The sequence below is a fragment of the Nyctereutes procyonoides genome, unplaced genomic scaffold (genome assembly GCF_905146905.1).
Source record: "Nyctereutes procyonoides isolate TBG_1078 unplaced genomic scaffold, NYPRO_anot_genome, whole genome shotgun sequence".
In the NCBI taxonomy this organism is placed as follows: Eukaryota; Metazoa; Chordata; class Mammalia; order Carnivora; family Canidae; genus Nyctereutes; species Nyctereutes procyonoides.
The window spans coordinates 5,625,527-5,651,473 of NW_026575155.1; the positions used below are offsets into that span (position 1 = coordinate 5,625,527).

The 25,947-nt window shown below is 43.8% G+C and overlaps 3 protein-coding genes across 5 annotated transcripts in view; 1 reads left to right on the top strand and 2 right to left on the bottom strand.

Annotated features, from left to right (window-relative positions):
- LOC129502011 (uncharacterized) overlaps positions 1–13,686 on the bottom strand; it is a 37,306-nt gene extending 23,620 nt beyond the window's left edge. The window contains exons 1-2 of the mRNA XM_055313364.1: positions 13,304–13,686; positions 6,189–6,240 (exon numbers count right to left, since the gene is read on the bottom strand). Coding sequence (XP_055169339.1) covers positions 6,189–6,240; positions 13,304–13,686 — 435 coding nt within the window. The remainder of the gene's footprint in view (positions 1–6,188; positions 6,241–13,303) is intronic.
- On the top strand, positions 13,587–22,138 carry SOD1 (superoxide dismutase 1). Its single transcript, XM_055313392.1, has 5 exons — positions 13,587–13,756; positions 17,946–18,039; positions 19,652–19,721; positions 20,547–20,664; positions 21,709–22,138. The coding sequence occupies exons 1-5, from the start codon at positions 13,685–13,687 to the stop codon at positions 21,814–21,816; spliced, it is 462 nt and encodes a 153-aa protein (XP_055169367.1). The 5' UTR covers positions 13,587–13,684; the 3' UTR covers positions 21,817–22,138.
- A 130-nt stretch (positions 22,139–22,268) lies between these two features.
- Positions 22,269–25,947, bottom strand: part of SCAF4 (SR-related CTD associated factor 4) — a 60,454-nt gene continuing 56,775 nt past the window's right edge. For all 3 annotated transcript variants that reach the window (XM_055313391.1, XM_055313389.1, XM_055313390.1), the window contains exon 20: positions 22,269–25,694. In XM_055313391.1, the coding sequence (XP_055169366.1) occupies positions 24,763–25,694 (932 nt within the window). In that variant the 3' untranslated portion in view covers positions 22,269–24,762. The remainder of the gene's footprint in view (positions 25,695–25,947) is intronic.

A 25,947-nucleotide genomic window follows, 5' to 3' on the forward strand; every position in this document is an offset into this window, starting at 1 on the left:
AGGACACTGGATGTACAGTTAATGCATGAGCAACAGAACTGCTATAAATTTAAATCCGTGTTCACTGTCAAGAGTAATAAAAAGGTTGCTTCTAGAATTAATGTGAAAGCTTAACAGAAAGCACATGGTGTATGAAAACTGTAAGAGGGGAAAAGAGTCCTGATAAAGTGGCATATGAATGAAGGAAGATTAATTATTGCTATTTGGAGGGGGGATGCCTGGCTGGGTCAGTCAGTGGAGCATGCAACTCTTGATCTCAGGGTTGTGGGTTCAAGCCCCACGTTGGGTATGGAGATTAATTAAAAATATAATCTAAAAAAAAAGATTACTGTTATTTTTGGTAACAGTTTAGTAAAACCAATAACATATCCTATAGACCTTAGGTACTCAATATGTGTTTTGTTTGAATCAAGACTCATGGGCATGTTATATTTAGTTCCTTTAATCATACTTAATATGCAAAATTAGAATAATCAAGCAAGGACAGTGATGTTATTTTAGGCTTTAAAACAAATCCCATGGTACTTTGAAGAGTGCTGGCCTAGAATTCAGAGTATCTGGGTTCAAGTTTGGGTTTTAGCCTTTCTAGGCTATGACCACCTTCCTGAGTCTTAATCTTCAACTTATAAAGTGGGAATTATGATAGCATCCTGGCCTTCTAACAAGTGCTTGTGAGTACTGCATGGAATAAGGAGCATGAGAACAATTCACAGACTCTACTCTGGGTGCTGAGGAAAAGTTCTGGACATGAGGGGAGAACCTGGAGTCAATAGCAGGCCTCATTCACTAGGGCCACGGGTGTAGATACCCTCATGTGGGAACTCCTGCCCTCACTGGCAAAAGAAAAGTATAGATCTATGACCACCCAGGCAGTTTCTATGGAAGTTCATGAGCAATAACAGTTAAGTCAGTAAGTCAGGTCCTTGCATTGGAAATCGTCCTGCTGGACTTTTCCAGTAACATATTGGAACTCTTTATCTACTGCCTGGAACTTGCTGTATTTTCTTCCTTAGGATGACCTTCCTTTTGTACAGTTGTACAGTTGTGATGCCTTAACTAGTGAGGAAAACTCATCTAGAAGTGGCTTCACTGATGAAGCGGTGCATGATCTTAAAGAGGAGTTCTGGAGATGGGCAGTTCCAGCCAGTTAAGCAACAGGCTAGAAGTTGCCATCTTTCAGCTGTACCATCTTCAGCTTGTTTTGCTCAGTTTAGCTCTTGTCACATTTGCAAGGTGGTTGCCCCAGGACATCCAGAAGATGGTGACCAATTCATTTTACATGTAATTAAAAAAAAGATTTTATTTACTTATTTGAAAGAGAGTACATGCTCGAGAGAGAAGATAATCGGGGGAAGGGGCAAAAGGAGAAGCAGAGTCCCCTCTGAGCAGGGATCCACATGTGGGGCCTGTCCAATCCTAGGACCCTGGGATCATGACCTGAGCTGAAAGCAGATGCTTCACCGACTGAGCCACCCAGGCACCCCATTTTGCATATCTTTTTTAAAGAAAGGGAACATTTCCCAGAAGCCTCCAAATGCATGCCCCTCATGTCTCACTGACCAGCACTGGGTAGGTGTCAGGCTTATCCCTAAACTCATCACTGTCATACAGAATGGGGTGACCCTCGATGGTTTAGATAATCAGGATTTCCTCCAGTCATGGGATGGGGTGCAGACACTGAAAATAAATCTAGGCTATGGGGCTGGTGATCAAAAGTGCTTGCTAGGACTGGAAAAAACTTTTTTTTTTTTTTTTTTTTTGAGATACAGAGGGGTGGGGAGAAGCAGGAGAGAAAGAGAATCTTAAGTAGACTCCACGCCCAGCATGGAGACCCACACGGGGCTTGATCTCATGACCTTGACATCATAACCTCAGCTGAAATCAAGAGTCAGATGCTTAACTGAGCCACGCAAATGCCCTTGGAAAGTGATCTTTACAGTTCAGTTCAATTCTGTCTATGGTAATTGGATAGATGTTGAAAAGGAAGGCCCATTATTACTTTTGTCTCACATAACTGAGGGATATCAGTGAACTGAACTATATCCCAAATGAAACCACTGATATCTTCCCTCAAACCTGCTCCACTTACAGTCTTCCCAACCATCTTAGTTAGTAACAACCTCATGATGGGCAGTAGCAGAGATATGCCCAGAAATAACTAAAGACACCTGGGGATGAAGAGAAGTGCAAAGTACCAATCAAGCTGGTGGGGGCTCATGCCAAGAAGAAAATGCAAAATACCTTTATTTGTGGCTAGACTAGTAAGGCTTTTTGGGACCACAGGTGGATAACTACAAATATTTATGATGGATGTGGTGTTTTGAAAATATAAAACTACTGTGTTTTTGTTTGTCTCTGAAATCACAGTCCCTGGTAGCCTCCCACCTGCAAGTCTGAGTCATGGGCCTTTTTGTCGCAGAAAAGGAGAGGCTGTTCACCCCCCAGAATAAGGAAATAAGAAATAGCTTGGAGTTCCAAAGTTAATTATCTTGGGGCCATAGAATGGGGTGACCAGCCATCCTGGCATGTCTAGCACAGTCCCATCTACACTTGTGGTCTTAGCATTATTTTAAGTATCCATCCATTTTACTCTCAAAGGTGTTCCAGTTTGGACAGTAAACTACAGAATCACCCCACCTTAGAAGGTAATAGTTTGAAAACCTTTTCTTGAGAGAAAAGGATTTTCTAAGTACCTTAGCATCTATTAACAAATCAAAAGTTAACCCTTTTAAAAACCCTATAGAATTTTACTATAAATCAGGAGTAGCAAGAAATCGGGGTAGAAGGTAGAGAACAGTGGTTCTTAAAGTGTGGTTTAGCAGCAGCATCTCCTGGGAACTTGTTAGAAATGCATATTCTCAGGCCCTGTCTCAGACCTGCTCAATCAGAAACTCTGGGGGGTGGCTCCATCTCAGACCTGCTTCAGAAACTCTGGGGGATGGAGCTGAGTCATGTGCTTTAACAAGCTCTCCAGGGGTTCTGATTGAAAAAAAGTTTGAGATCTTATGAAGTTGAGCAAGTGAAACACTTTTTCTTCAATATTGTGGGAAGAAAGGAAAAAGAGCTGTAGAGAAAGCAAGCCACATGGGTGAGCCACATAGGTCCTTACTTCCTCTCTCCCTGTGAGTTCCAGGGCTGAGGTAGAAACATCTACATAGAAATGGAAGATCTTGAGAACTTTTAAGTTTTAGTGGCATGCATACAACAATGAATGGAAAGAGATCAAAGGTCTTGGCGAGGGTCCATGGGAGACATAACAACATGGCACCAGGCCAGCAAAGCTAGGTGTAGAGGTCAGTGTCAGGAGAGGGAAATCTGAAGAGCTTCACAATGCCTATGATTAGCATCTACAGCACGCAGAAGTTTCCATGGGCCCTGGTGTTGGAATACAAAAAGACCGAGTCAATTGGTGGACCAGAAGAAGGCTGTGGGGAGTGCAAAGAAGTGAGGACTTGGTGACAAGACAAATGGTCTGAACCACAGACGACAGTGGTTGGACCAGTCACACTATAGCTGTCATCAGTCCAGAACCAGACTGGACCAGCAGCTCTGCAGCAGAAACCAACAAAGATCCTGATGACATCACACGGATGGGAGTGCCCTCCTCCACTGCTGCCAACAAGATGCCCAGAGTCCATCCTAGAGTGCAATCACAGGAATGGGAGGAAATTCAGCATCTACCAGTGAGACAGGAAACTGTCCACAGTCTAAGGAAGGCAGTCTTGAGAACTGCGGTGTTTGGGATAATTAACCACCTCCTCTGGAAAGTGACTAGCATTTACTAGAAAATAATTAGGCAATTTTCTCATAGACTCTGATGAGATTAAGAGCCTCTGTGGGCAGTTACATTCACTTGCACTGTCTTGTTATGAATCACCTGAACCATCAGGCTGGCACTGAATAGACAATCATTCACCTGACAGGTCTTCTTGAACCTAACGTTAACAATATCATCTAGTCGCCTGTGCTTCTAACAAAAGTTTTGGGCAGCCCCGGTGGCCCAGCGGTTTGGCGCTGCCTTCAGCCCAGGGTGTGATCCTGGAGACCCGGGATCGAGTCCCACGTTGGGCTCCCTGCATGAAGCCTGCTTTTCCCTCTGCCTCTCTCTCTCTCTCTCCCTCTCTCTCTCTCTCCCACGTTGGGCTCCCTGCATGAAGCCTGCTTCTCCCTCTGCCTCTCTCTCTCTCTCTCTGTCTGTCATGAATAAATAAATAAAATCTTAAAAAAAAAAGTTTCTACCAAAAAGAAATTTCTGATCTGGCTTTATTCCATGCTTGTTCCTCTGCAGCTTCTTTTCTTAGGTAGGCTCCATGCCCAGCGTGGGTCTTGAACTCACAACCCCGAGATCCTGTTGCATACTCTACTAAGCCCCACAGGCACCCCACCCTGCAGCAATTTGAAATAAAATATTATGTGTGCTCATAATTCATGAGAAAGCTGTTTGAGTATCTAAAAGATTCTGAGTTAATCTAAAGCAGTGGCTTTCAAAGTGTGGTCTCTGGGCCAGCAGTATTACTCGAGAACACACCAAAATGTAAATTCTCCAGCTAATGAATCAGAAACATAGGGGAGAAAGCTGACTTCTGGCTATGGTTAAGTGAAAAGGTCAGCAAATTTTCTCCCCAGAATGCAACTATAAAGCGAGACAAAATTGACAAGAGTGACTATTTCAGTGCTCTGGAAACCAACCAAAGGCTTATGACAATTTGAGAACTGTTTATGCTTGAAAGCTGCTTAACTTTGAGTAAGAATAGTGCAGGTCAGAGGCATTCTGGCCTAAGACTGCTTCCATCTCCTCCAGCCCAGTTGGTGTGGAGGCTATGCGGGGACAGGGCCATGAGGGCTAGCAGCCACGCCACTGTGGTTGAGGGGGGCTCACAGGATTTGGTGTTGTAGGTGATACCCATGTTCAGTGGCACTGTCACTGAAAGTGATGACAGCCTTGCCTTTCAGAAAATACTACAGGAAGTCTTTCAGACTGAAAGGAAGTGATAGATGGCAACTGGATGCATAGCAGAGAATGAAAAGCACTGGAAATGGTAAATATGTGGTTAATAGAAAAGACTCTATAAATATATTTGCCTAAATTCTCCTCTTAATTTTTCTTTTTTTAAAAAAAGTATTTATTTATTTATTTATTTATTTATTTATTTATTTATTTATTTATTTATTTATTTATGGGGGGGGGGCGGGGCAGAGACATAGGCAGAGGGAGAAGCAGGCTCCCTGTGGGATTCATCCCAGGATCCTGGGATCACGACCTGAGCTGAAGGCAGATGCTCAACCACTGAGCCACCCAGGTGCCCCTCCTCTTAATTTCTTTACAAGACATAAGATTGTGTAGAGCAATACTTGTAATACTGTATTTTGGGGTTTATACCACATATAACTGTAATAAGTATAACAACAATAATATAAAAGAGAGGGAAGACAATTGAGCTATATTATCATAAAGTTTCTACATTTTACCAGAATTAAATGAGTATTAGTCTCAACTAGATTTTGGTAAGTTTAGATGCTGTAATCTATGAAGCAACCACTAAGAAAATACATTTTAAAATAGTAAAAACAAGTTAACAGAAGAATTTAAGTGATATACAAAAAAACATCTATTTAACACAAAAGAAAGCAATTAAAGAGGAACAGAGAAACAAAGAAGAGATGAGACATATAGGAGACAAAGAGCAAAATGGCAAATGTAAATCCAAACATATTATTGATCACATTAAAGTGAATGGCCTACAAATCCCAATCAAAGAGTAGAGATATTCAGATTGGCTACAAAAAGCATGATCCAAATATATGCTATTTGCAAGATTCAGGGACACAAATAGGCTGAAAGTAAAAAGATACACCATGAAGATAATAACCATAAGAAAGTTGAAGTGGCTTATACGAGTATCAGCTAAAATAGATGTTAAGACATGGAACACCACTAGAAACAAAGAGGGATGTTTCTTTTTTTTTTAAATTTTTATTTATTTATTCATGAGAGACACACACAGATAGAGAGAGGCAGAGACACAGGCAGAGGGAGAAGCAGGCTCCACGCGGGGAGGGAGCACGACCTGGGACTCGATCCTGGGTCTCCAGGATCATACCCCGAGCCACAGGCAGCGCTAAACCGCTGCGCCACCAGGGCTGCGCCACCAGGCTGTCCAAGAGGGATGTTTCAAAGTGATTCTTACCTGATTCTTATCCACCCAAAGTAGTAGAAGATCATGAAGACAACTGCATCCCCTACAGGGAATAAATAACCACATTTTCTTTATAAATCTGAAAAGCATGTGTGTTAAGTTTGATATAGAGCCCAGACTTAGAAGTGACCCTGAGATTAAACCCATATCCAAGTGGACAATTTCAGCTTGGAACTTCTGGGTTCCTCAGGCACCCCTGATACACCTTGTCCTGAATGAGGTTCTTGCTATCCCCACCACTTGCTTTCCTTGGTAAATGGCACCACCATCTACCCAGTGCCCCAGGCCTGAAATGGGGGAACTACATTTTCCTTCCCCCTCATCTTGTACTTTAGTCACTGAGGCTTGTTTTCCATTTCCATTATCTCTCCCCTTTTTTTCCAGTAATGGCCTTAGGCCAGAACCTTATCATGGCTCCCAAATGGACTCATTGCCTTTAGTCTCACCCCACCCGGTCAGTTCACACACTCAGATATCCTAGGGACCATTTTTTAATTTTAATTTTTTATTTTTTTTTAAAGATTTTATTTATTTATTCATGAGAGGCACAGAGAAAGAGAGAGAGAATGAGAGTGAGAGAGAGAGAGGCAGAGACACAGGCAGAAGGAGAAGGAGACTCCATGCAGGGAGCCATGCAGGGACTCAATCCCTGGGACTCCAGGATCACGCCCTGGGCCAAAGGCAAGTGCTAAACTGCTGAGCCACCCAGGGATCCCCGGATTATTTTTTTTAAAGATTTTATTTATATATTTATTTTAGAGAGAGAAAAAGGGCATACTAGTGGTGGTGGAGGGTAGGGTGGGGTGGGTGGAGGGAGAGGGAGAAGCCGACTCCACACGAGCATGGAGTTCCATGTGGGGCTCAGTCCCACGTCCCTGAGATCATGACCTGAGCTGAAATCAAGAATCTGACACTCAACTGACTGGGCCACCCAGGCACCCTCCTTGTGATCATTCATATACATGGACATATGCATGGACATACTCATATTCCTGCTAAAACTTCTTGGGTAGCTTCTCATCTTTTCAGTTAGAAACTGCTTTTGACTCATGTAACAGAAACCTGGTTATGCTTATTTAACCAAATAAAGGTGTATTTTTTTTATGGTATGAAGGGCCAAAATAAGTGGTCCATTCCCAATGCAAACACTGTTAGTTTCTTTTTTACTTTTTTTTTTTTTTTAATTTATTTATCTGAGAGAGAGAGCACAAACCCGAGTGGGGATGGGGGAAAGGTCAGAGGCAGAAGCAGACTCCCCAATGAGCAGGGAGCCTGATGCAGGGTTCCCAGGATCACGATCTGAGCTGAAGGCAGACGCTTAACAAACTGAACCATCCAGGCGCCCCAAACCACTGTTAGTATCCTATGTCTTACAGTAACATAATGTGCACTTATAGTTTTCATATACACTATTTGTGTATACTGAAGATTTGAATGTAATTGGGGCCCAAGCCCAGCATTTTGAAAAAACCTCCCAGGTAGTTCCTTTTTAAATTTTTATTTATTTTATTTTTAATGTATATATGTATGGATGTATTTTAGAGAGAGAGAGCACATGAGCAGGAGAGGGGCAGAGAGAGAGAGAGAGACAGACAGACAGACTCAAGCAAACTCCCCACTGAGCACAGAGCCTGATGCAGGGCTTGATCCCAGGACCATGAGATCATGATCTGAGCCAAAATCAAGAGTCAGTGCTTAACTGACTGAGCCACCCAGGCGTCCCACTCCCAGGTCGCCCTAATGTGTATCCAAGGTACCTCTGATTTACAGTTGAGGTCTAGAGAAAATTATCCAAGGAGATACTGTGGGCTAGACTGAGCCAGAGTCCAGGCTGGAACTGCTGAAAATATATCACATAGGTTATTGACAAGGTTATTAATTATACAGCTACCTTGCAAATACAGTTTGCAAACTTCTAATTGTAGATGGTTCACTCCTGCTTACTAACAATCTACATTAATATTTACACTTTTCACTTTCCAACTTCTAAGAATGGCTCAGATACTTCATGCTTCTGTGATATAATCTTCTTACAAGGTTTATTGGTAATAGGTTTCAGTTTGGGGGCTTTACTAACATCTGTAGGCGGAACTAGCTAATGCCACTTTTACCTGTTTCTTGTTTGCTTCCTATTGTTGGTGCATTTGTTTCTCAGCATTAAAAAAAACCTCTTTGTTCTTTGCATATTCCCTAGCTCTGGTATTTTCTTGCAATCCACATAAAAATTATGTCTTTCAGGGGGCACCTGGATGGCTCAGCCAATTGACTGACCAAATCTTGATTTAGACTCAGGTCATGCTCTCAGAGTCCTGAGATCAAGCCCTGCATCTGGCTCTCAGTTCAGTGAGGAGTCCGCTTGAGATGCTCTCTCTCCTTCTGCCCCTCCCCCTTCTCTCTCTCTCTCTCTCTCTCAAATAAAAAATAAATCTTAAAAAAATATGTCTTTTATAATCAAAGGCCGTGGTGATAATCCCTTTGTGATGTGTGATGTGAAAGAGATTAACAAAAAACTACATATTTACTGAGAACGATGAAGGTATAAAGGGGAAATTGCCTTAAGTCACAGAAATAAAAATGATTTAGAGAAAAAGATGAGATAAAGGAGAGAAATAGAAAAATGAGCTCAAGGAAAGGAAACAGAGGAAGAAGAAAAGAATGGAAATGCAAGACTGAACTTCTGGTCTACCTTCTGGCTCACCTCGTAACTACAGAGGTCCCCAAACACAGACTCCCACTTTCAGGAATGCCAGAGTGACACAGGGTGAGCTGCTTGGTCATCTGCACAAGTTGCAGTATGATGGGAGTCATCTATCCCTCTTCCTTATTCCCTATAAAATCCAAATCTCTCTGATTACCCGTGCCCCATTCTGACTGTCCGATTCCAACCACATTCAAGACAACCCAAGGTACTTTAGGATTTGTTTGACTTCTTGGAGATAATGACTCTCAATAGGATTGGCCTAGTACCAGAGTGAACCTTTGAAAATTACCTGAGTTCTCTGGTCATACTCCAGTTTGAAACACATGAACTCTGGGGCTAAATTCTAGGGGAGGAGCACTTCAAAGCCATTATGGAATCTCAAGGTTAAAATGAATAGGGCCTGTCCTAACATTTATAAGACTGGGACAAGAGCACAAATGGAGCCCCCCACACCATACACTAAATATTTAAATGATATTAATCAAGGTAACGACTAATTAAAATATATCCTATCTTCTGCTTTAACAAATATATCTTAATAAAAAAACCTAGAAGGCAGGTTCAAATATGGAATTCTTGGACTTCTTTGAGTCCTATGTAGGAAGGAAGGCAATAGAATGAAAGCCCCCCACCCGGTCTTTCCTTCTTTCCCCACGGCAGGTTTCATGTTGCACTATGGTCAAACTTAGGTGTAATACCCATCGTGACACAGTCCATCTTTAGTCTGTCCAGGACCTGGAAACAGGCTTAGGGTGCCAAGAAATTCTAAAGTATTCAATGAGTGTTATAGAACAGCAGTTCTCAACTGGGGGCAATTTTGCCCCTCAGGGAACATTTTGCGATTTCTGGAGGCATTTTGTTTGTCATAGCTTGAGGAGGGAAGTGTTATGAGCATCTAGTGGGTAGAGGCCAGGGATGCTGTCCTACAAGGTACAGGACAGCCACCATCACAAGTAGTTATCTGAACCAAAATGTTAACAATGTCAAGACAGAGATATCCTACTTTAGGTGGACATAAATACTATTCAAGATCACAAGATACCTTGGAGATATTGTGGGTTTGGTTCCTGACCACTGCAATAAAGCGAATATTGGAATAAAGCAAGTTGCATAAAATTTCCTACTCAATGTATAAGTTACTTTTATACTATACAATAGTCCAATAAGTGTGCAATAGCATTATGTCTAAAAAAAGTATAAACCTTAATTTAAAGATATCTTATTGCTAAAAAAAAATGCCAACCATCATCTGAGCTTTCAGCCAGTCATAATCACTGAACACAGATCATCATAACAAAAATATAATGGATAATAAAAGAGTTTGACATTTTGTGAGAACGACCAAAAATGTAACTCAGAGACATGAAGTGAGCTAACGCTGCTGGAAAAATGTGCCAAGGGGCAGCGGGCTGGATCAGCCAGTGGAGTGTGTGATTCTTGATCTCAGGGTTGTAAGTTTAAGCCCCATGTTGGGTGTAGAGACAACTTAAAAATAACATCTTTGGGGAAAAAAAAGAAAGAAAAGGAAAATGGTGCCAACAGACTTGCTCCATCAAGTTGCCACAATCCTTCAATCTGTAAAAAATGCAACATCTGCAGATAAAGTGCAATAAAGTGAAGCATAATAAAACGGGGTATGCCTGTATTTAAATTCCTTAACCGGGGCAGCCCAGGTGGCTCAGCAGTTTAGCGCTGCCTTCAGCCCAGGGCCTGATCCTGAAGACCCAGGATTGAGTCCCATGTCCAGCTCCCTGCATGGAGCCTGCTTCTCACTCTGCCTCTCTCTCTCTCTCTCTGTGTGTGTGTGTGTGTCTCATGAATAAATAAATAAAATCTTTAAAAATAAATAAATAAATTCCTTAACCCTGTTCCAGAAAGAGGGGTAAAGTTCTGGGCAGGAATACTCACTTTCTTGGCCCTACAGACTCTCCCCCACAGGAGATCTGGCTTGGGGAGGGACAGAACAGGGCCTTCTAAAGTATGCAGACCCAGGGCCAGGGACTCCCTTGCCCAGGTGGGACGGCGGCAGTACTGGGAAGGAATTTAGAATACCTCCGGGGTTCTCTAAACCTTCAGGAGACAAAGCCCTTCCACTGACCAAAACGGGGGGCTGTCCAGGCTTCATCTTAGTATTTCAAAAGAGGACCAACTGTCTGTCTCAGGGTCACTCTTTGTATCCATGGGTTGGCCCCTGGGCTGGTGCTTTGACAGGTTCATACAATGAACTGAAACCTGACTCCCTAACTTCCTGGAACCCAAAGAAACTTAGACCTTGGGCAAAGGCCCTTTGGCTAGCATTTGCACATTTATGCAACTTACTAGTATGTGCCAATTATCTGGAGAATACTAGTAAGTACAAGCAGCAAAATTATAAATATGTGCACTTTCTAGATGGATGATTTAAAAAAAAAAAAACGTGGATTGTGCATCTTTGATTGAGGACGGCTTAGAGTCCAAGGGTCTACATTAGTAAACAAAATCAAGTGCAGCCCAGATGTGGCTGAAGCAGCCTCTGTCCTAGTTTCACTCTGGCTCTGAAGGCGGCCTCAGTATTTTGTCATCCTCACAACTGAATCCTCCTGAGTCCAAGAGGGAAATACGGCTCGTGGTGAAGAGTTCTCGGGAAATGGGGAGGATTTAAAAATCCCACAAAGCAAACAACAGAAATCCCCAGCAGGCAGAGCTCTTCTCACTTGGCGCCCATCCGGGTCTCCTTGTTTCCACTTTTCTTTTCAGGACACTTTCCCCAATCTGTGTTTTGGAGTCAAGCAGGTCCAGCTCATGGCCCCAATCTGCCTGACTAACACCTGCAAAGTCACGGGTTCTCAAAGTGAGGTCTGAGACCAGCAGCACCAGGGCTGCCTGGGAAGGAGTTAGGAGTGTAACTACTGGGTTCCCATCCCAGGCCCAGTTGCCCGAGCCCTTGGGGGGAGTCTAACACACACTTCCACGGGAAGGCAAGCCCATCACTTCCTCCAAAAACAGTTCAGCCACCTTTGCTGGCCAGGCATGCCCTGTGGGGATGGAAGACGTGGACTCTGCTCCCCTCGTGCTCCTCCCCCCCCCCCCCCCCCCCCCCCCCCCGCCATCCCCGGGGGCTTATCAAATTACTCTCCAGGACAAAAAGTGTGTGGTGGGGGAGGGCGGGGTTGGATTCTCAAAGCCATACTGCAGCCAACAAATTCACCCTCCTAGTGAAAAAAAAAAAAAATTCTTAGTAAAAAGTCCTACAGGGCAGCCTGGGTGGCTCAGCGATTTAGGCCTGCTCCTGGAGTCCTGGGATCGAGTCCCGTGTTGGGCTCCCTGCATGGAGCTTGCTTCTTCTCCCTCTGCCTGTGTCTGTGCCTCTCATAAGTAAATAAAATCTTTAAAATATATAAATATAAGGGCAGCCCGGGTGGCTCAGTGGTTTAGTGCCGCCTTCGGCCCAGGGCGTGACCCGGGGCACCTGGGATCCAGTCTCCCATCGGGCTCCCTGCATGGGGCCTGCTTCTCCTTCTGCCTGTGTGTCTGCCTCGCTCTCTCTCTGTGGGTCTCTCATGAATAAATAAATAAAATCTTTTAAAGAAATGAAATAAGCAAACAGTACAAACTATTTTTTGTGTATTCTGAGGATAAACATGTTCACTGGGTGCTCAGAAACGTCTGGAAAGATGGACCGGAGGCTGTAATCCCACCTCTTTTTTTTTTTTTTTTTAGGATTTTTTTTAAGTTTCATTTATTTATTTATGAGAGACCCACAGAGAGAGATATATAGAGAGAGGCAGAGACACAGGCAGAGGGAGAAGCAGGCTCCATGCAGGGAGCCCGACGTGGGACTCGATCCTGTGGCTCCAGGATCACACCCTGGGCGGGGGGAGGGGGACGACGACGACAGGATACAGTGACCCCGGGGTCACGCCCTGAGGCGAAGGCAGACGCTCGCCCACTGGGCCCCTCAGGCGCCCTGTCGGCTCATTTCACACGTTTCTGAAACGTCTCCCTTGAAGGCCGAGTAGTCCTCCCGCCTGGGGGGATCAGTCGGCCCGCCCAGGAGCAGGCCCCGACCACACACGAGGGGCGCTCCCAGGCCGGCGCGCGCCGCGGCCTCGTCACACAGGGAAGGGCGAAGAGAGCGCGGGCTCCGCCGGCCGGACCCGGGGCGCGCGGCGCGGGCCGACCCACCCGGCGCTGGGGAGAAAAGGGGAGGCCGGGGCTTGTGACGCGCCGACCTCACCCTGCCTCGGAACCCCCCCTCCCCCCCCCAAAAAAAAAACCTTGACAAGCAGTGAAAACGGCCGCAAGTCCCCCGGCTCGACGCGCCCCCCATCTCCCAGGAACGGGTGCGACCGTCTCCGCCACGTTCGTATCACCAAGGACACTTGCGAACAAAGCGACTTAGGATATCGAGGCGCGCCACGGATACCTCGCTCTCGCAACCTCGCGGACGTACGGGTCGGAAGGGAAAGGCCGAATCTTTCCACAGTTCCATGTTTCTGGGCGTTTTAGAGCCGCTGGGCGGAGGGAGCCGGCGCCGCGGGGCGCACGGCTCCCCGCGCGGCCCCCGTGGTCCCGCCCCCCGGCCCCTCCTGGCCACTCACGTGCCGACGCCCCCAGGGGCGCGGGCTGGATGCGCGGGCGGCGATTGGCTCCGGGCTGGGCTGGGCGGGGCGCGGCGCTCCGGCCTATAAGAGCGCGCGGCGCGCCCGCCTCGGTTTGCGTCGGCGTCTGCTGCGGCGTCCTCCGCTGGCCTCGGACCCCTGCAGCCGTCGGAGCCCGGCCCGGAGCGCGCCCGCCCTCGCGAGTCATGGAGATGAAGGCCGTGTGCGTGTTGAAGGGCCAGGGCCCGGTGGAGGGCACCATCCACTTCGTGCAGAAGGCAAGGGCGGGCGCGAGGCCGGCGGCGGGGCGGGGCGGGGCGGCGCCCGCGCACCTGTGCCCCGGCGCGGCGTCCGGTCGGGCCTCGGGCGGTCCTCGTCACACCGCCGCGGCGCCGGGTTTGCGGGTTCGCGCCGCCCGAGGCCTGTACCCCGCGGCGGGGCGGCGGCCGAGTGCTGAGTCACCGGGCGGGCCCGGCGGGGGCGGCGGTGCGTGGCGAGGCCTGGGCGGGGGCGCAGGGAAGGCGCGCCGGCCGCCCCCCGCGGGTGCGGGGCGTGCGGGGGCCCGCGACGGAGGGCGAGGCCGGCTGCCCCGGGGGCCGAGACGGGACGTTTCCGCAGCAGCTGGCGGCCCCTCCTTGCGGGGTCGTGCTGTGGGTCCCGAGGCTCCTGCGGACTCGGAGTGGCGCAGTCCCGGGCCTGGCCCGCCCTTGAGGTCGGGGGTGGGGGCGGGGGCGGGGGCGGGGAGTGCGGCAGGGCCACCTGGGGCTGGGCGCAGCCGTTACCCCGCGTCGGGGCTTCCTTCCCGCCCCGCAGCCTGCAGCCCGCAGCCCGCAGCCCGCGGGCACGGCCGGTCCCGCGGCGGGTGCAGCGCAGCCCCCGGGGCTAAGGGGGTGGCTTGTGCCTGATGAGTTCAGAGGGTCCTGGGAAACCAGACTCCTGTGACTGTCTCAAAGGTCAAAAATGAAACCATCGAATCCCTGAAGTAGCAGTAATGAGTAAAAAGTTTGTAGTGCGCACACCGGAAGGCGGTCGTGAACCGGGGAGCACTCAGACCAAAAACAGGGAAGGAGGATGGGGCGGGGGAAGTGGGTGGGGGCGTATATTGTCCTAAAGCGGCTTGAATGGGGGAGAAGACAGGGACGGTCTGTTTTTCACGGTGACGGGGGTCACGGTAGTTTTCTTAAGTGATAAGAAATTGGTTAGCGGTCACCACGTACCGGCCTTGGGAAACAGTGTTACCATTGGCTTGGATTCCCAGCGGCGTAAGTAAGAAATGACCCAGGTCGAGTTAGTCTTGCAAAAGAAGCCAATTAAGCTGTGCTTGTGTGACTAAAATTGGCTTTGTCTGATCAGGGAATTTTCAAGGCTGGTCTCCCGTTTGGTTTTGATTTCAGCAGGACAGAGACCTTAGGTAGCACCTTACAGAAAAGTTTGGTAACCGTTGCTCTAGGTCAGGGTCAGGCTGTAAAGGCAAAGGAGATGGCGTTGGATAAAGCTTTTCCGCCTCCAAAGCTCCAGAAGCCAGAGAGAGAAACGGCTCCCTTGTTGGTTATTTTCCAGACCTGTGTTTGTTTTTGTTTGTTTGTTTGTTTTTTAAAAACCCTGGGTGCACAGTGGGCTCATTTGGGGAGCTTTTTTTTCCCTTCTTTTTTCTTTTTATTTATTTATTCCTGAGAGATGCACAGAGAGAGAGAGAGAGAGAGAGAGAGGCAGAGACACAGGCAGAGGGAGAAGCAGGCTCCATGCACCGGGAGCCCGACGTGCGACTCGATCCCGGGTCTCCAGGATCCCGCCCTGGGCTAAGGCAGGTGCTAAACCGCTGAGCCACCCAGGCGTCCCTGGGGAGCTTTTTAATAAAAATGTTGATGTCAGGGCCCAACTCCAGGTGTATCAAAATCTGTCAGAGTGTGGTCTGAGCTTTGCTGTTTTTAAAGTTTTCACAGAAGTACTAGTTTGCACCAAAGATTGAGAACTAATGTTGGTAGAGGGTACTGGATGGGGTTTGGGAGTTGGAAGTCAGGAGGTGGGGACAGTTCCGTTTGATTGACTCTGTTGGAGCATTCATTTAACCAAATTCTCTGTAAAGTGGTCTTGAAATTGCTCTACCAACAGGCCCATTACTGAGATGGTAAAAAAAAAATAAAATGTACAGAAATAATAATACTGCAGAACACATTTTACAAGGAAGGTGCTTGTGGTAAGACTTGTCCCCCAAATCTTAGTGAAGTTAAGAATTGATGGAAAATTGTTTGTTGTATTTGGCTTGATGATCATAATATTTAACATATGAATGAGATTTAATCTTCAAAGTGTCTTACAGAAATGTAAGAGGACAGGAACAGGAAAACTAATCTTTGAAATTTATGGGAGGAAGCTTAATTCTTTCCTTTAAGTGGTTTCCAGATTTTCTGCAAACGGCATTTTGTCATTTGACTAAATTTTGCTGTTTTCATTTGCCAGACTTTGTTTTGCTCTTCCCTCCTTGGCCAATACTAGAGAAATCTCAAGGGTGGGGGTGGGGGTGAGGGGATCCCTCTGGCCATGGAGAACTAGCTTGGGCATTACATTCAGAAGCCAAGCTGTGAATCCATGCATAACTGAGTTTTCCCACCTTCTCTGAGTAGCGTGTGTGGCTCCCTCGTTTTAAGTTCCAAACTTCATTTGGGTGGTGCTGTTTGTACCTGATAAAAGATCCTTGTGTAGTGAAGCATTACAGCTCTACGAATATGCAAGAATGTTAAATTGGAAATGAGCCCTATTTGTTTGTTTTATAGAGGGTTTAAAATTGTTGATTAATTTTCTGTCTTTAAAAATAAGAAGTTTTCAGCTGTAAGTCCAAATTCCTAGCTTCCCTTGAAAAAATTCGGAGATCTGCCCATGCTGAGCCCTCATTAGCTCAGGGCAGCACCCTGCAGGACAAGTTTATATTTCTTTTTTGCTTCCCTGACCTGTTTTAGTCATTTAAGGTAACAGCCAGCCTGGTCCCTATAGGGTTGTACCCAGACAGGTTACTGTTGAACTGCTCCTATGCGCTCTGTGCATTACCTATTAATGGAGGCTTGGAAAAACCTGCCCTTTTTGTCCCTGTGCTGTTGGTAATACAGTGTGTTTCCATGTTTTAGTTTTTCCAAAATTAAAGCTTGTACTTAGAAGAATCCTAGTCTATGTATTTTCAAAAAGAAAAGCGAAGAAGGGCAGCAGTTACCACACTACTTCTTTGAGTAGCAGTGGTTATCTAGTGGAAAGTAAAAAATTCAAGGCTAGCACGTCTTGTAACTGTTGGCCCTGGCCATTAAAAAGCAAACCAAGGAAAAAAAAAAAAAAAGCAAACCAAGCTAAAAGCAAAGACACCGTCATCGTATTACCGTGTGGTATGGATGCTGTGTATGTTTTATTTTAGTTCCTAAGATCTCTTAGCTGTAATAGTTAACTTTCTTTATTTCTGTATGCAGCCCTGCAGCTCTATTATCTATCACCATTACCTGCATCATGATACCTGTGTGTTTTTCTGGTTTAGCGGTTTTTTTTTTTTTTAAGATGTTATTTATTATTTATGAGACGCAGGGGGAGAGAGGCAGAGATACTGGCAGAGGGGGAAGCAGGATCCTTGAGGGGAGCCAGATGTGGGACTTGAGGATCACAACCTGAGCCAAAAGCAGATGGTTAACCACTGAGCCACCCAGGTGCCCTTCTTCTGCTTTAGTGTTTTTTATCGCCCCTTTTTGGTCTTGAGCAGAAAGGTTATTTAGGTTTGAGGGCCTAAAATGACTTTAGAAAACAATTGCTTAGACCAGAATCAGTCCCCCAGGGAAAGTTGGATAGGATATTTTCTATTAAAAAAAAATATTTATGCCGGGAACTGATAAATCCCCCTCTAATGGGAGAGTGGAGAACAGGGATCCTAGAGTAACCAGTTGGACATTTTCAGGGTGTCTTTTTCTTTTTTTGGTGGCAAATCTATGTTTGCTCTATGGAAGAGTGCACGAAGAAAACAAGGTATATGGTGTGCTAATATTTGGATTAAAAAGTTTGATGTATATACATTTATTCAGCGAGTGCAAATATAACGTATTTGAAAGCATTTACAAAGTAACTTTTTCATATTACATATTCATTGTAAGGAGGTCAAATCCTATGAAGTCTGTAAAACTACCGCCTTAGTGCTCACTCTCCTTGCCCTACTGCTAGATGCTTTCCCTGTGCTATTTTATTAATCGTGATGCGGGCTGCAGGGCTCCTGGGCTGTGAGTGTTAGAACAAGGTCACATCTCCCTTGTGTTGGGTCCCCAGCCTAGAATGGTTATAATAGCTTGCTAGAAAGTGGTGGGCCTAGGATTTGGACACAGATCTTTAAACTCTCAAGTCCATGTTCCTTCCACTTTCTTGTGATTGGTAAAGATAATACAGCTGTTTTCCTTGTTCAAAAGCACTTGCTCTCTCATTTTTTGTGCTTTTCTTTGACTGAAGGGAAGTGGGCCTGTTGTGGTATCAGGAACCATTACAGGGCTGACTGAAGGCGAGCATGGATTCCACGTCCATCAGTTTGGAGATAATACACAAGGTGGGTGTTGTGTTGGTCTAGTGACTCTTCTATTTGTTTCATCTAGTAAGATAGGACTGAGTAGAGCTACTCCTAAACATTGAAAATCCTCAGCATGCCAAAAAAAAAAAAAAGGTCAGTAGGATTACTAAGGTCAGCCTTAGGGAAATGATCTACAAAGCCGGTTTTTGACTCTATTGAAGTGTGGAAAGGAAAAGGGAAGAAGTTGATTTTTTTTTTTTTTAAGACTTTACTTATTCACGAGAGACACACAGAGCCATATGCAAAGGTAGAGGGAGAAACCGGGAGCCCGATGTGGGACTCGATCCCAGGACTCCAGGATTAATACCTGAATCAAAGGCAAATGCCCAACCACTGAGCCACCTAGGTGTCCCAGAAGTTGATTTTTTAAAAATCATGATTATATTTTGATTATAAGAGTCTCAAGTATTTAAGAGAATAGAAAATAAGAAGTTAAGCTACTTTTTTATCCTCCATAGTGATCTCAGGTGTTTGTGAGCTGGGGGTCAAGGGTGAGTGCTTCACACCCAGGGTCTGCATTTATTTTTGTTACCGCTTAAGAATAGCTCCCTACCTTCAACACAAGAGCCTTAGGGGGACAGAAGTAAGGTAAAATCTGAAAAAAAGAATGTAAACTATTGGTGCTTTTGTTTGAGTTTCATTTCCTCAGTTTGGGATTAGAAAGCAATTTAATGAAAACCTATGGGGTAAAATGCATTTACTCATCATTTTCCATATTCAGGTAACCTGGTGTTTAGACTTTTTCTGATAACTTGATGGATTCATTTTGCTGGATTTGTTTTTATGTTCTATAATTTGGTTCTTCTAGAAATTATGATTAATGACCAGCTTTGGTTCATTTTGACGATTAAAATTCCTCAAGTTGCTCTCTTTTTTACTGCCCCTGTGCTTTGGGAGACATCTGCCTATGTCTTTGACTTACTCTGCTACTTCTCATAACCTGTGTTGTCTTCTCCCTGGGGGAGTTGGGTTAGAAGCTGTAAACAATGGAAACTTCCCATCACCTGCTGAGTGAAGAAAGCCTGTCACAAAAGAACGCCCTGCATTGTTGTGGTTGTGTTCTGTGAGAATGGCCTTCCTTGAATTACAGAAGCGCTGTTTTTACAGAATATATTCTGAATGCCACCCCTTGGAATTCTGTGGGGCAGTGGCCTTGGCCCTTAGATACAAGGTGCCATTATATTCTGCATGCACCAAGTAGAGGCCACCAGCAGTAGTTGCTGGAAGTTTGTTGCTAGGGAGGTAAGTCTCTTATAGTTAAGGTATGCTACCTTATAAGTTAGACCATAATCATGAAATTTTAATAAAAGCAGAACCATGAAGATCAAGTCCTAGCCCTTTTATTTTACAGAGCAACGAAGAAACCAAAGCCCAGAGAAGGGTATTATCTCCATTGGTGTTAACACACTAAAATTTGTCTCTACTGCCTGCCCATTTTGTTGATACTGAAGTGTTGCTTCCTGTTTTTATGAACCTAGAAGTCATGATGTATGTCAGTATTTTCTGTATTTGAGGTTTTAGCAATGGCCAGTTTCTTTTTTGGTATTCTGAATTCATAATTCAGCTTTTTTCTTTTTTTTCGGGCAAATAGGCTGTACCAGTGCAGGTCCTCACTTTAATCCTCTGTCTAAAAAACATGGTGGGCCAAAAGATCAAGAGAGGTAAGTGACAAAGTGCTTAACTCTTACTAAAATTATGGCAGTGGCTTGGGGTCAGTACGGGTGTATTCCTTGCAGACTGCACGCTAGCAGAACTGAGTAGGCCTCCCCACCTCTGCTCTTTTTGTTTGTCCCTCAAGTCCCCCCCCCCCGCCCCCCCCTCAAGTGTTGGAGTAGCTTTCTCCCTGGGCTGAGGAATTGACAAATGAGGACACTTAAGACGAATTGGTTTTGTAGCATTTATTGAATATAGAACTAATACAAGTGCCAAAGGGAACTAATACAGGAAATGTCATGAATAACAGTACTGTCAACCACTAGCAACATAAACCATCATTGTGAAACATAGGAAGCCTTGTAGTTGAAAATTGGATACTGAAAATTCAGTGAGTCCATTTTTATGTGTGTTTCCTGAGAGCCTTTCAGGAAAATATTAAATTTAAGGGCAGGAATTAATTTATCTTTATAACAGGCGTTGGGGCATAGCATTCTTAGCCATGCCAAGAATTAACAGGCATAACTCAGTAACTCAGAGTTTACCCTTTGGTACTTTACCTCTGAAGTTAGAGATGTGCCCCCATCCCACAGTTCTTCTCAGAGCATTACTTTGTACATTTGAAGCTGTGTTTGAAGAGCAATGTGTCTAGAATGTCAGGTTGTTTCTAGTTTTTGTGTATGTTCCAAAACACTCAATCTGCAGGAGTGGGTCCTATTTTATACATACTATGTCCACCTCTTAGTCTACCCTTCTGTATCTGACTCAGTTTTTACTTTAGCTCACAAACTAGCCTGAATCAGTCCTAATCACTGATGCTTTTTCACTGTTAGGCATGTTGGAGACCTGGGCAATGTTACTGCTGGCAAGGATGGCGTGGCCATTGTGTCCATAGAAGATTCTCTGATTGCACTCTCAGGAGACTATTCCATCATTGGCCGCACCATGGTGGTGAGTTTTCATATGATAGGATATGCATACCAATTCTTCTAATACACAGACCTATCTTTTCACGATTTCATGATTGTTAATCCTGGTTTCTAAGGATCCACATACATTGTACCTTTAGTTCAGATTAGGAAGGGCAATTATTTTATTGGATGATTACAGTGAAGGTGAATTAATGATGTAGGTTGGTTATGACACTGTTCTGCAAAGATAAGATGGTTAAGTAGGTTACATTTGGTCATATTAGATCTGTATCGTGGAAACAGAAGTAGTCTTTTCTGGTTTTAAGATGGCCAGATTTTCCTGCCACAATTTAGTGTCCCCCTTGTAAATAGAACATTTAAGTCTAAAATCTGAGATGAACCTCAGTATTAGTATTTATTCATGTCTGCAAGTCACCATCACTTGTTTAATGTGTGGGAAGCCATTGCCCAGAGTTACCCACAGGAGCTGCATCTGGTTCTCGCAGATACCAAGTAGCGTAGGCTCTGTGTTGCCTGCCCAAGAGGACAGTTAAAGGCTCTGTAGTCCTTTCCTTCCAGGTGACCCTAGAGTTTTCTTCAGCTATAGTTGTGAAGCAGAAAAATCATTGATCAATGTTTGAGGAGCCAAATCTTAAAATACTATTGTTTAAATAGTTGAAGATATTTTTAGGATTACTTACAGACTTATAGTTTCATTAGGCACATTTTTGAGGTTTTAAAAATTCACTGTTTTTTTTTTCTTTCAAAACAGTGATTATTAATAGTATAACTCAGGCTACTAAAATTTCACCTGGAGGATTTTTAGTATTTCATTTAGAGATAGCAACACATACCTAGTGTTTATAATGAACTTAGTCGGTATCATCAAGAAAAAGCTTTGAGTAGTAGTTTCTGTTGTTTACCACTAGTTTAAATATTAGTATATTTCCTTGCTAGGATTATTTGAACATGGTTTTTTTCCTAATATTAAGTGCTTCTTAAAATTTGTCTTTTGGGTATTGGGAAAAGGTGGTGATCACTTGATAGCACTAAGTTACGTTAATGTTCTTAAAACTTTTTAAAGGTCCACGAGAAACGAGATGACTTGGGCAAAGGTGACAATGAAGAAAGTACACAGACAGGAAACGCCGGGAGTCGTTTGGCTTGTGGTGTCATTGGGATCGCCAAGTAAATATTCCCTAGGATGCGATCTGAGTTCTAGTTAACTCCTATGTTATCTTGCTAGTTGTAGAAATTTAACTTGATAAACATTAAACATTGTAACCTTAAAAGTATAATTTGTGTGACTTTTTAATTGCTTTAAGTACCTGTGATGAGAACTGATTTATGATCACTTGGAAGATTTGTATAATTTTATAAAACTCCTATTCAGTTAAAATGTATGTTTCAACGATCTCTGTATTTTGCCAGGCTTAATCATATATGGGTATTAAACTTAATTGTCTGAATTTCTTCAATTCTCATTCAAGCCCGCAATAAACAAATACAACATATGGCACTGAATTCTTAACCTATTAAAATACCAAACTGAAACTCTTAATTAGCTCTTCATATTCCTACATTAGAGCTTGAAAGGAACAGATTTAGTGATTAATATGTTAACAGATACTCCGTTTCATAGAGGTCGCTTTTTAAAGTGTTTTAAATGAGGGAAGATGTTTAAATTTTTAGCAGCTTGGTCTTTTAGCTAACACTAACCTCAACTGGAATCTTGGTTGGACAGATCTCATCTCCTTTTTGTCAGCTTTGGGGGAAATTAAGGTGGTCTCCCTGATTAGCTACTTTAGCTTTTTTATTCAAAAAGTAGGTAAGTTTATTTTAAAAAGTAGATGTTATGGTTTGAGAGAACCCTTTGATAACTGGTAGCAAAATTGTGAACAGCAAGTTATAGCCTCAGCTAAGAAAAAATTCACCTACCTGCCAAAATAGCATGTATTCCACATATCTTACACCTGTGAACATTTATTTAGTTTATAGTAAGAGTAGAGGTTGGCACAGTCTGCTTTCAGATTAGCCGTTTAAAGAAAGATACCGTAGCATTATAAGATGGAACCAAGGAAATGTTATGGCTCCTTAAGATTTTACACATCCAATTAAAGTCTAGTTCTCTTATTGTAAATACTATATACCTATGAGAAACTGCTTTTAAATGAAATGTTAATTCAGGTTTGACTGGGGATTACAGTTCATTAATTGAAAGCTGTAGAATATTATTTCTGATAAACCAGAAGAAATGTTACAATTCTGATCATAAATATATGGTACACTTACCAAATGTAGGATATTGGTGAGGAGAGGAAAAGCCAATTTGGCAAAAGACAATTTGTAGTGTTTTTCAAAGTATTAAAATTGGTGATAAAACATCCTCAGAAGTGGTTAAAATCACAGCCAGAATTCAAAAACCGTAATGGATTTCACTAGGGTACAATTTTGGTGCACGTATGTGGGAGAAGACTCCTACTGGGCCTCACTTCTGACCTTCAAAGTCTTAAGTGTAATCACTACCAGTTAGTACTATGGGGGGAGGTCTTGTCATGTGCAAATAGGGTGGTTCCAATACTTAAAAATGGAAATACGGGTTTTGGGTTTTAAGTCCTTGAAATCTGAACACTAAATAATCAGATGTAGATTTCTTTACGTAAGAAGCAGTTTCAGTTAGGACTCTTAAACCTCTCAGGTGGGCCAACAAACGAAGGACAAGTTTTATAATTCAAGTGTAGATAACAACCTGGATTTTCTCAAGTCAGGAACACAAGAACATTGTCCTAGATACATTTTCCCCATCAAAACAAAGATCTTGCTGTAGACTACTACTTAAAAACCAAAGTAATAAAGCAGCTTCACCTGGGGATGAGGGCAAAGAAGTTACCTGCTCAATGTACCAAAATTAGGACAGTTTAAAAATGTAAAAAACAAAAACAAAAAAAAAAAAAAACCTTCAACAAGGCCATAAATACTTGGATTGTGTAACAACAGGTCTTTTCCTTGGCACTGGGGAAAGCAGTTTTGTGGAACTGCTTTTCTGTACTTTTTAGATATAGGTTTGATTTGGCTTTGGATGTCTTCACGTAATAGTTCTTGGAAACCTACATCTATTTTTCCTAGTTGACCCAACCATTTTAAGCAAAAGAAAATATATGTTCTTGTATGTGACAAAAAGTTCAGTCTACCTCTGCCCAGCAGGGGAGTTTAAAAAATGGTAAAGAAAGGCAACAGTCAAGGCTTATAAGGAAACAACAGGTTGCATTTAAGTCCTTAAACATATAAAATAAGACAAAAAGCTTTTAGGTTGCAAATGTTAACCTTGATTTCTTTCACCCTTCTGAAAAATTTAATGGGATGGTAAGAAAACACTCAACCTTCTAAATAAGTAATACCCAGGCAATCAGATAATTCTATAGTACAATCGGGTAGTTTGGGATCCAGTTTTCCCCCAGCAAAATCTCTCTTTACAAATTAATTAGGGCAACATTTACCACAAAGCCAATGGCAAGAAAGATAACCTTGATTGAACTGCAAAACTAACAAGCTTTTCAATTAACATTAAAACTAACCTTTACACCTTATGATTGAAAGGCTAAAATTCAAAAATATTACAAATGAAAGTGTTTGAGAAGAACTACATAAAGATGTCTATTTCCATCAAATAAACAAGTCTAATTTAGACTCCCAATACAGTATTAACAGCTCAAACTTTGATGGTGAACAATCCTTTTCCACCTTAGTGCAGTGTAGGAAGAATAGCACACATTAAAGTTTGTTATGAAAATAGAGTTTATTAAAAACATCCCTATTGTTTTGAGGAGCTTTCACCGTTACCTTGTCTTAAATTAAAAAAAAAAAAATAGAGAGCACTTCTAATTACGATTTGTAAACTTTTTAAAGTCAAAACTTTTAAAAAGTTACAGCAAAAAGGGTAATATTTATTCATATTTTCAGTATTTTTTGTTATTTTGTGGCTATTTTTAAATAGAAGGGAAGCAATCAAATTGCTTACAATTCCCCACCAACTACTGCGGGGCTGTGATATAGCAGGAGCAAATATAATACAGCATCTGTACACCTCAAGCTCTACACTCCAGAAGTGTCACTGTCACATTTTGACAAATTCCAGTCTCTAACGAGGAGCCTCTGCTGCTGAGCCAGAATCCTTTTCGGGTTCAACGGATGAGGTAGCCTCAGCAGGTAACTCTTCAGAAGGTTTTACAACTGCAGACTCAGACTCCCCCTTATCAAGTTCTGAAACAGTGTCTACATTTCCCACTTGGCTAATGGGAGGTTCAATGGTTTTGTTACCACCTGCCCTGTCTGTCACCTCAGGCTTCTCCTTTCCTCGGTTTTCTTCCTTTTCTCTACGAGACTCTCTATCTCTAGAATCTCTCTCTCTGTCTCGATGCCCACTAGAGCGTCTATTTCTCTCTTCCAAGTCTCTGTGCCTGTCCCGGTCAGGGCTCCTTCTTCCCCACTCTCTCCTTTCACGATTACTATTATCTCTATCATCATTACGGTTCCCATACCGTTCCCGGTCATTTTCCACCCTATTTCCAAAAGATCTTCTTCCAAACCTCTCTTGGTCTCTACCTGAATTGAACTGCTGCCTGTTATCATTTCTAAACGGCTGTGGTTGCTGCTGAGCTGGTGGTGGCTGCTGCGCTGGTGGCGGCTGCTGCGGCTGTGGCTGTGGCGGTGGCGGCTGCTGTGGCTGTGCTTGTTGCTGCCTTCCGTCTCTGTCTTCAGGACCCCCTGGGCCTGGCCCTGGGCCCCCAAGCCCTGGCATTCCGCCAGGCCTAACAAAGGGGCCATGAGGTGGAAAGGGGCCTTTCATCCCGTGAGGTGGAGGCATTCCAAAGCCCCCAGGTCCTGGAGGTGGACCTCTATGCATCATATGTGGTGGCATGGGACGAGGTGGCATCAAGGGAAATCGCTGTAAGTGAGGCGGAGGCATTCCTGGAGGGCGCTGAAGTGGGATCAGGCCGGGTCGGGCTCCAAGAAGACCAGTGGATGGTGCCTGGAGCCCAATTACAGGGCCAGGGGCAACTCCTTGAGTACCTAAAAGAAAGCAAAAATAAAAATCTATATATAAAGTAATGTAGAAGATGGCATTCTATTCCACTTGTTTCCTGTGGAGCCTGAATCAAAGTGAATGAAGTTCAATCCAGAATCTTCAGATTTCGTGGTGTTTGCCAGTTTACCTGTGAGAAACTCAACATGAGGGCCTAGTAACAACTGACCTGCATTCTTAAAGATCTATTACATACCATATATCTATCTATCTATCTATCTATCTATCTATCTATCTATC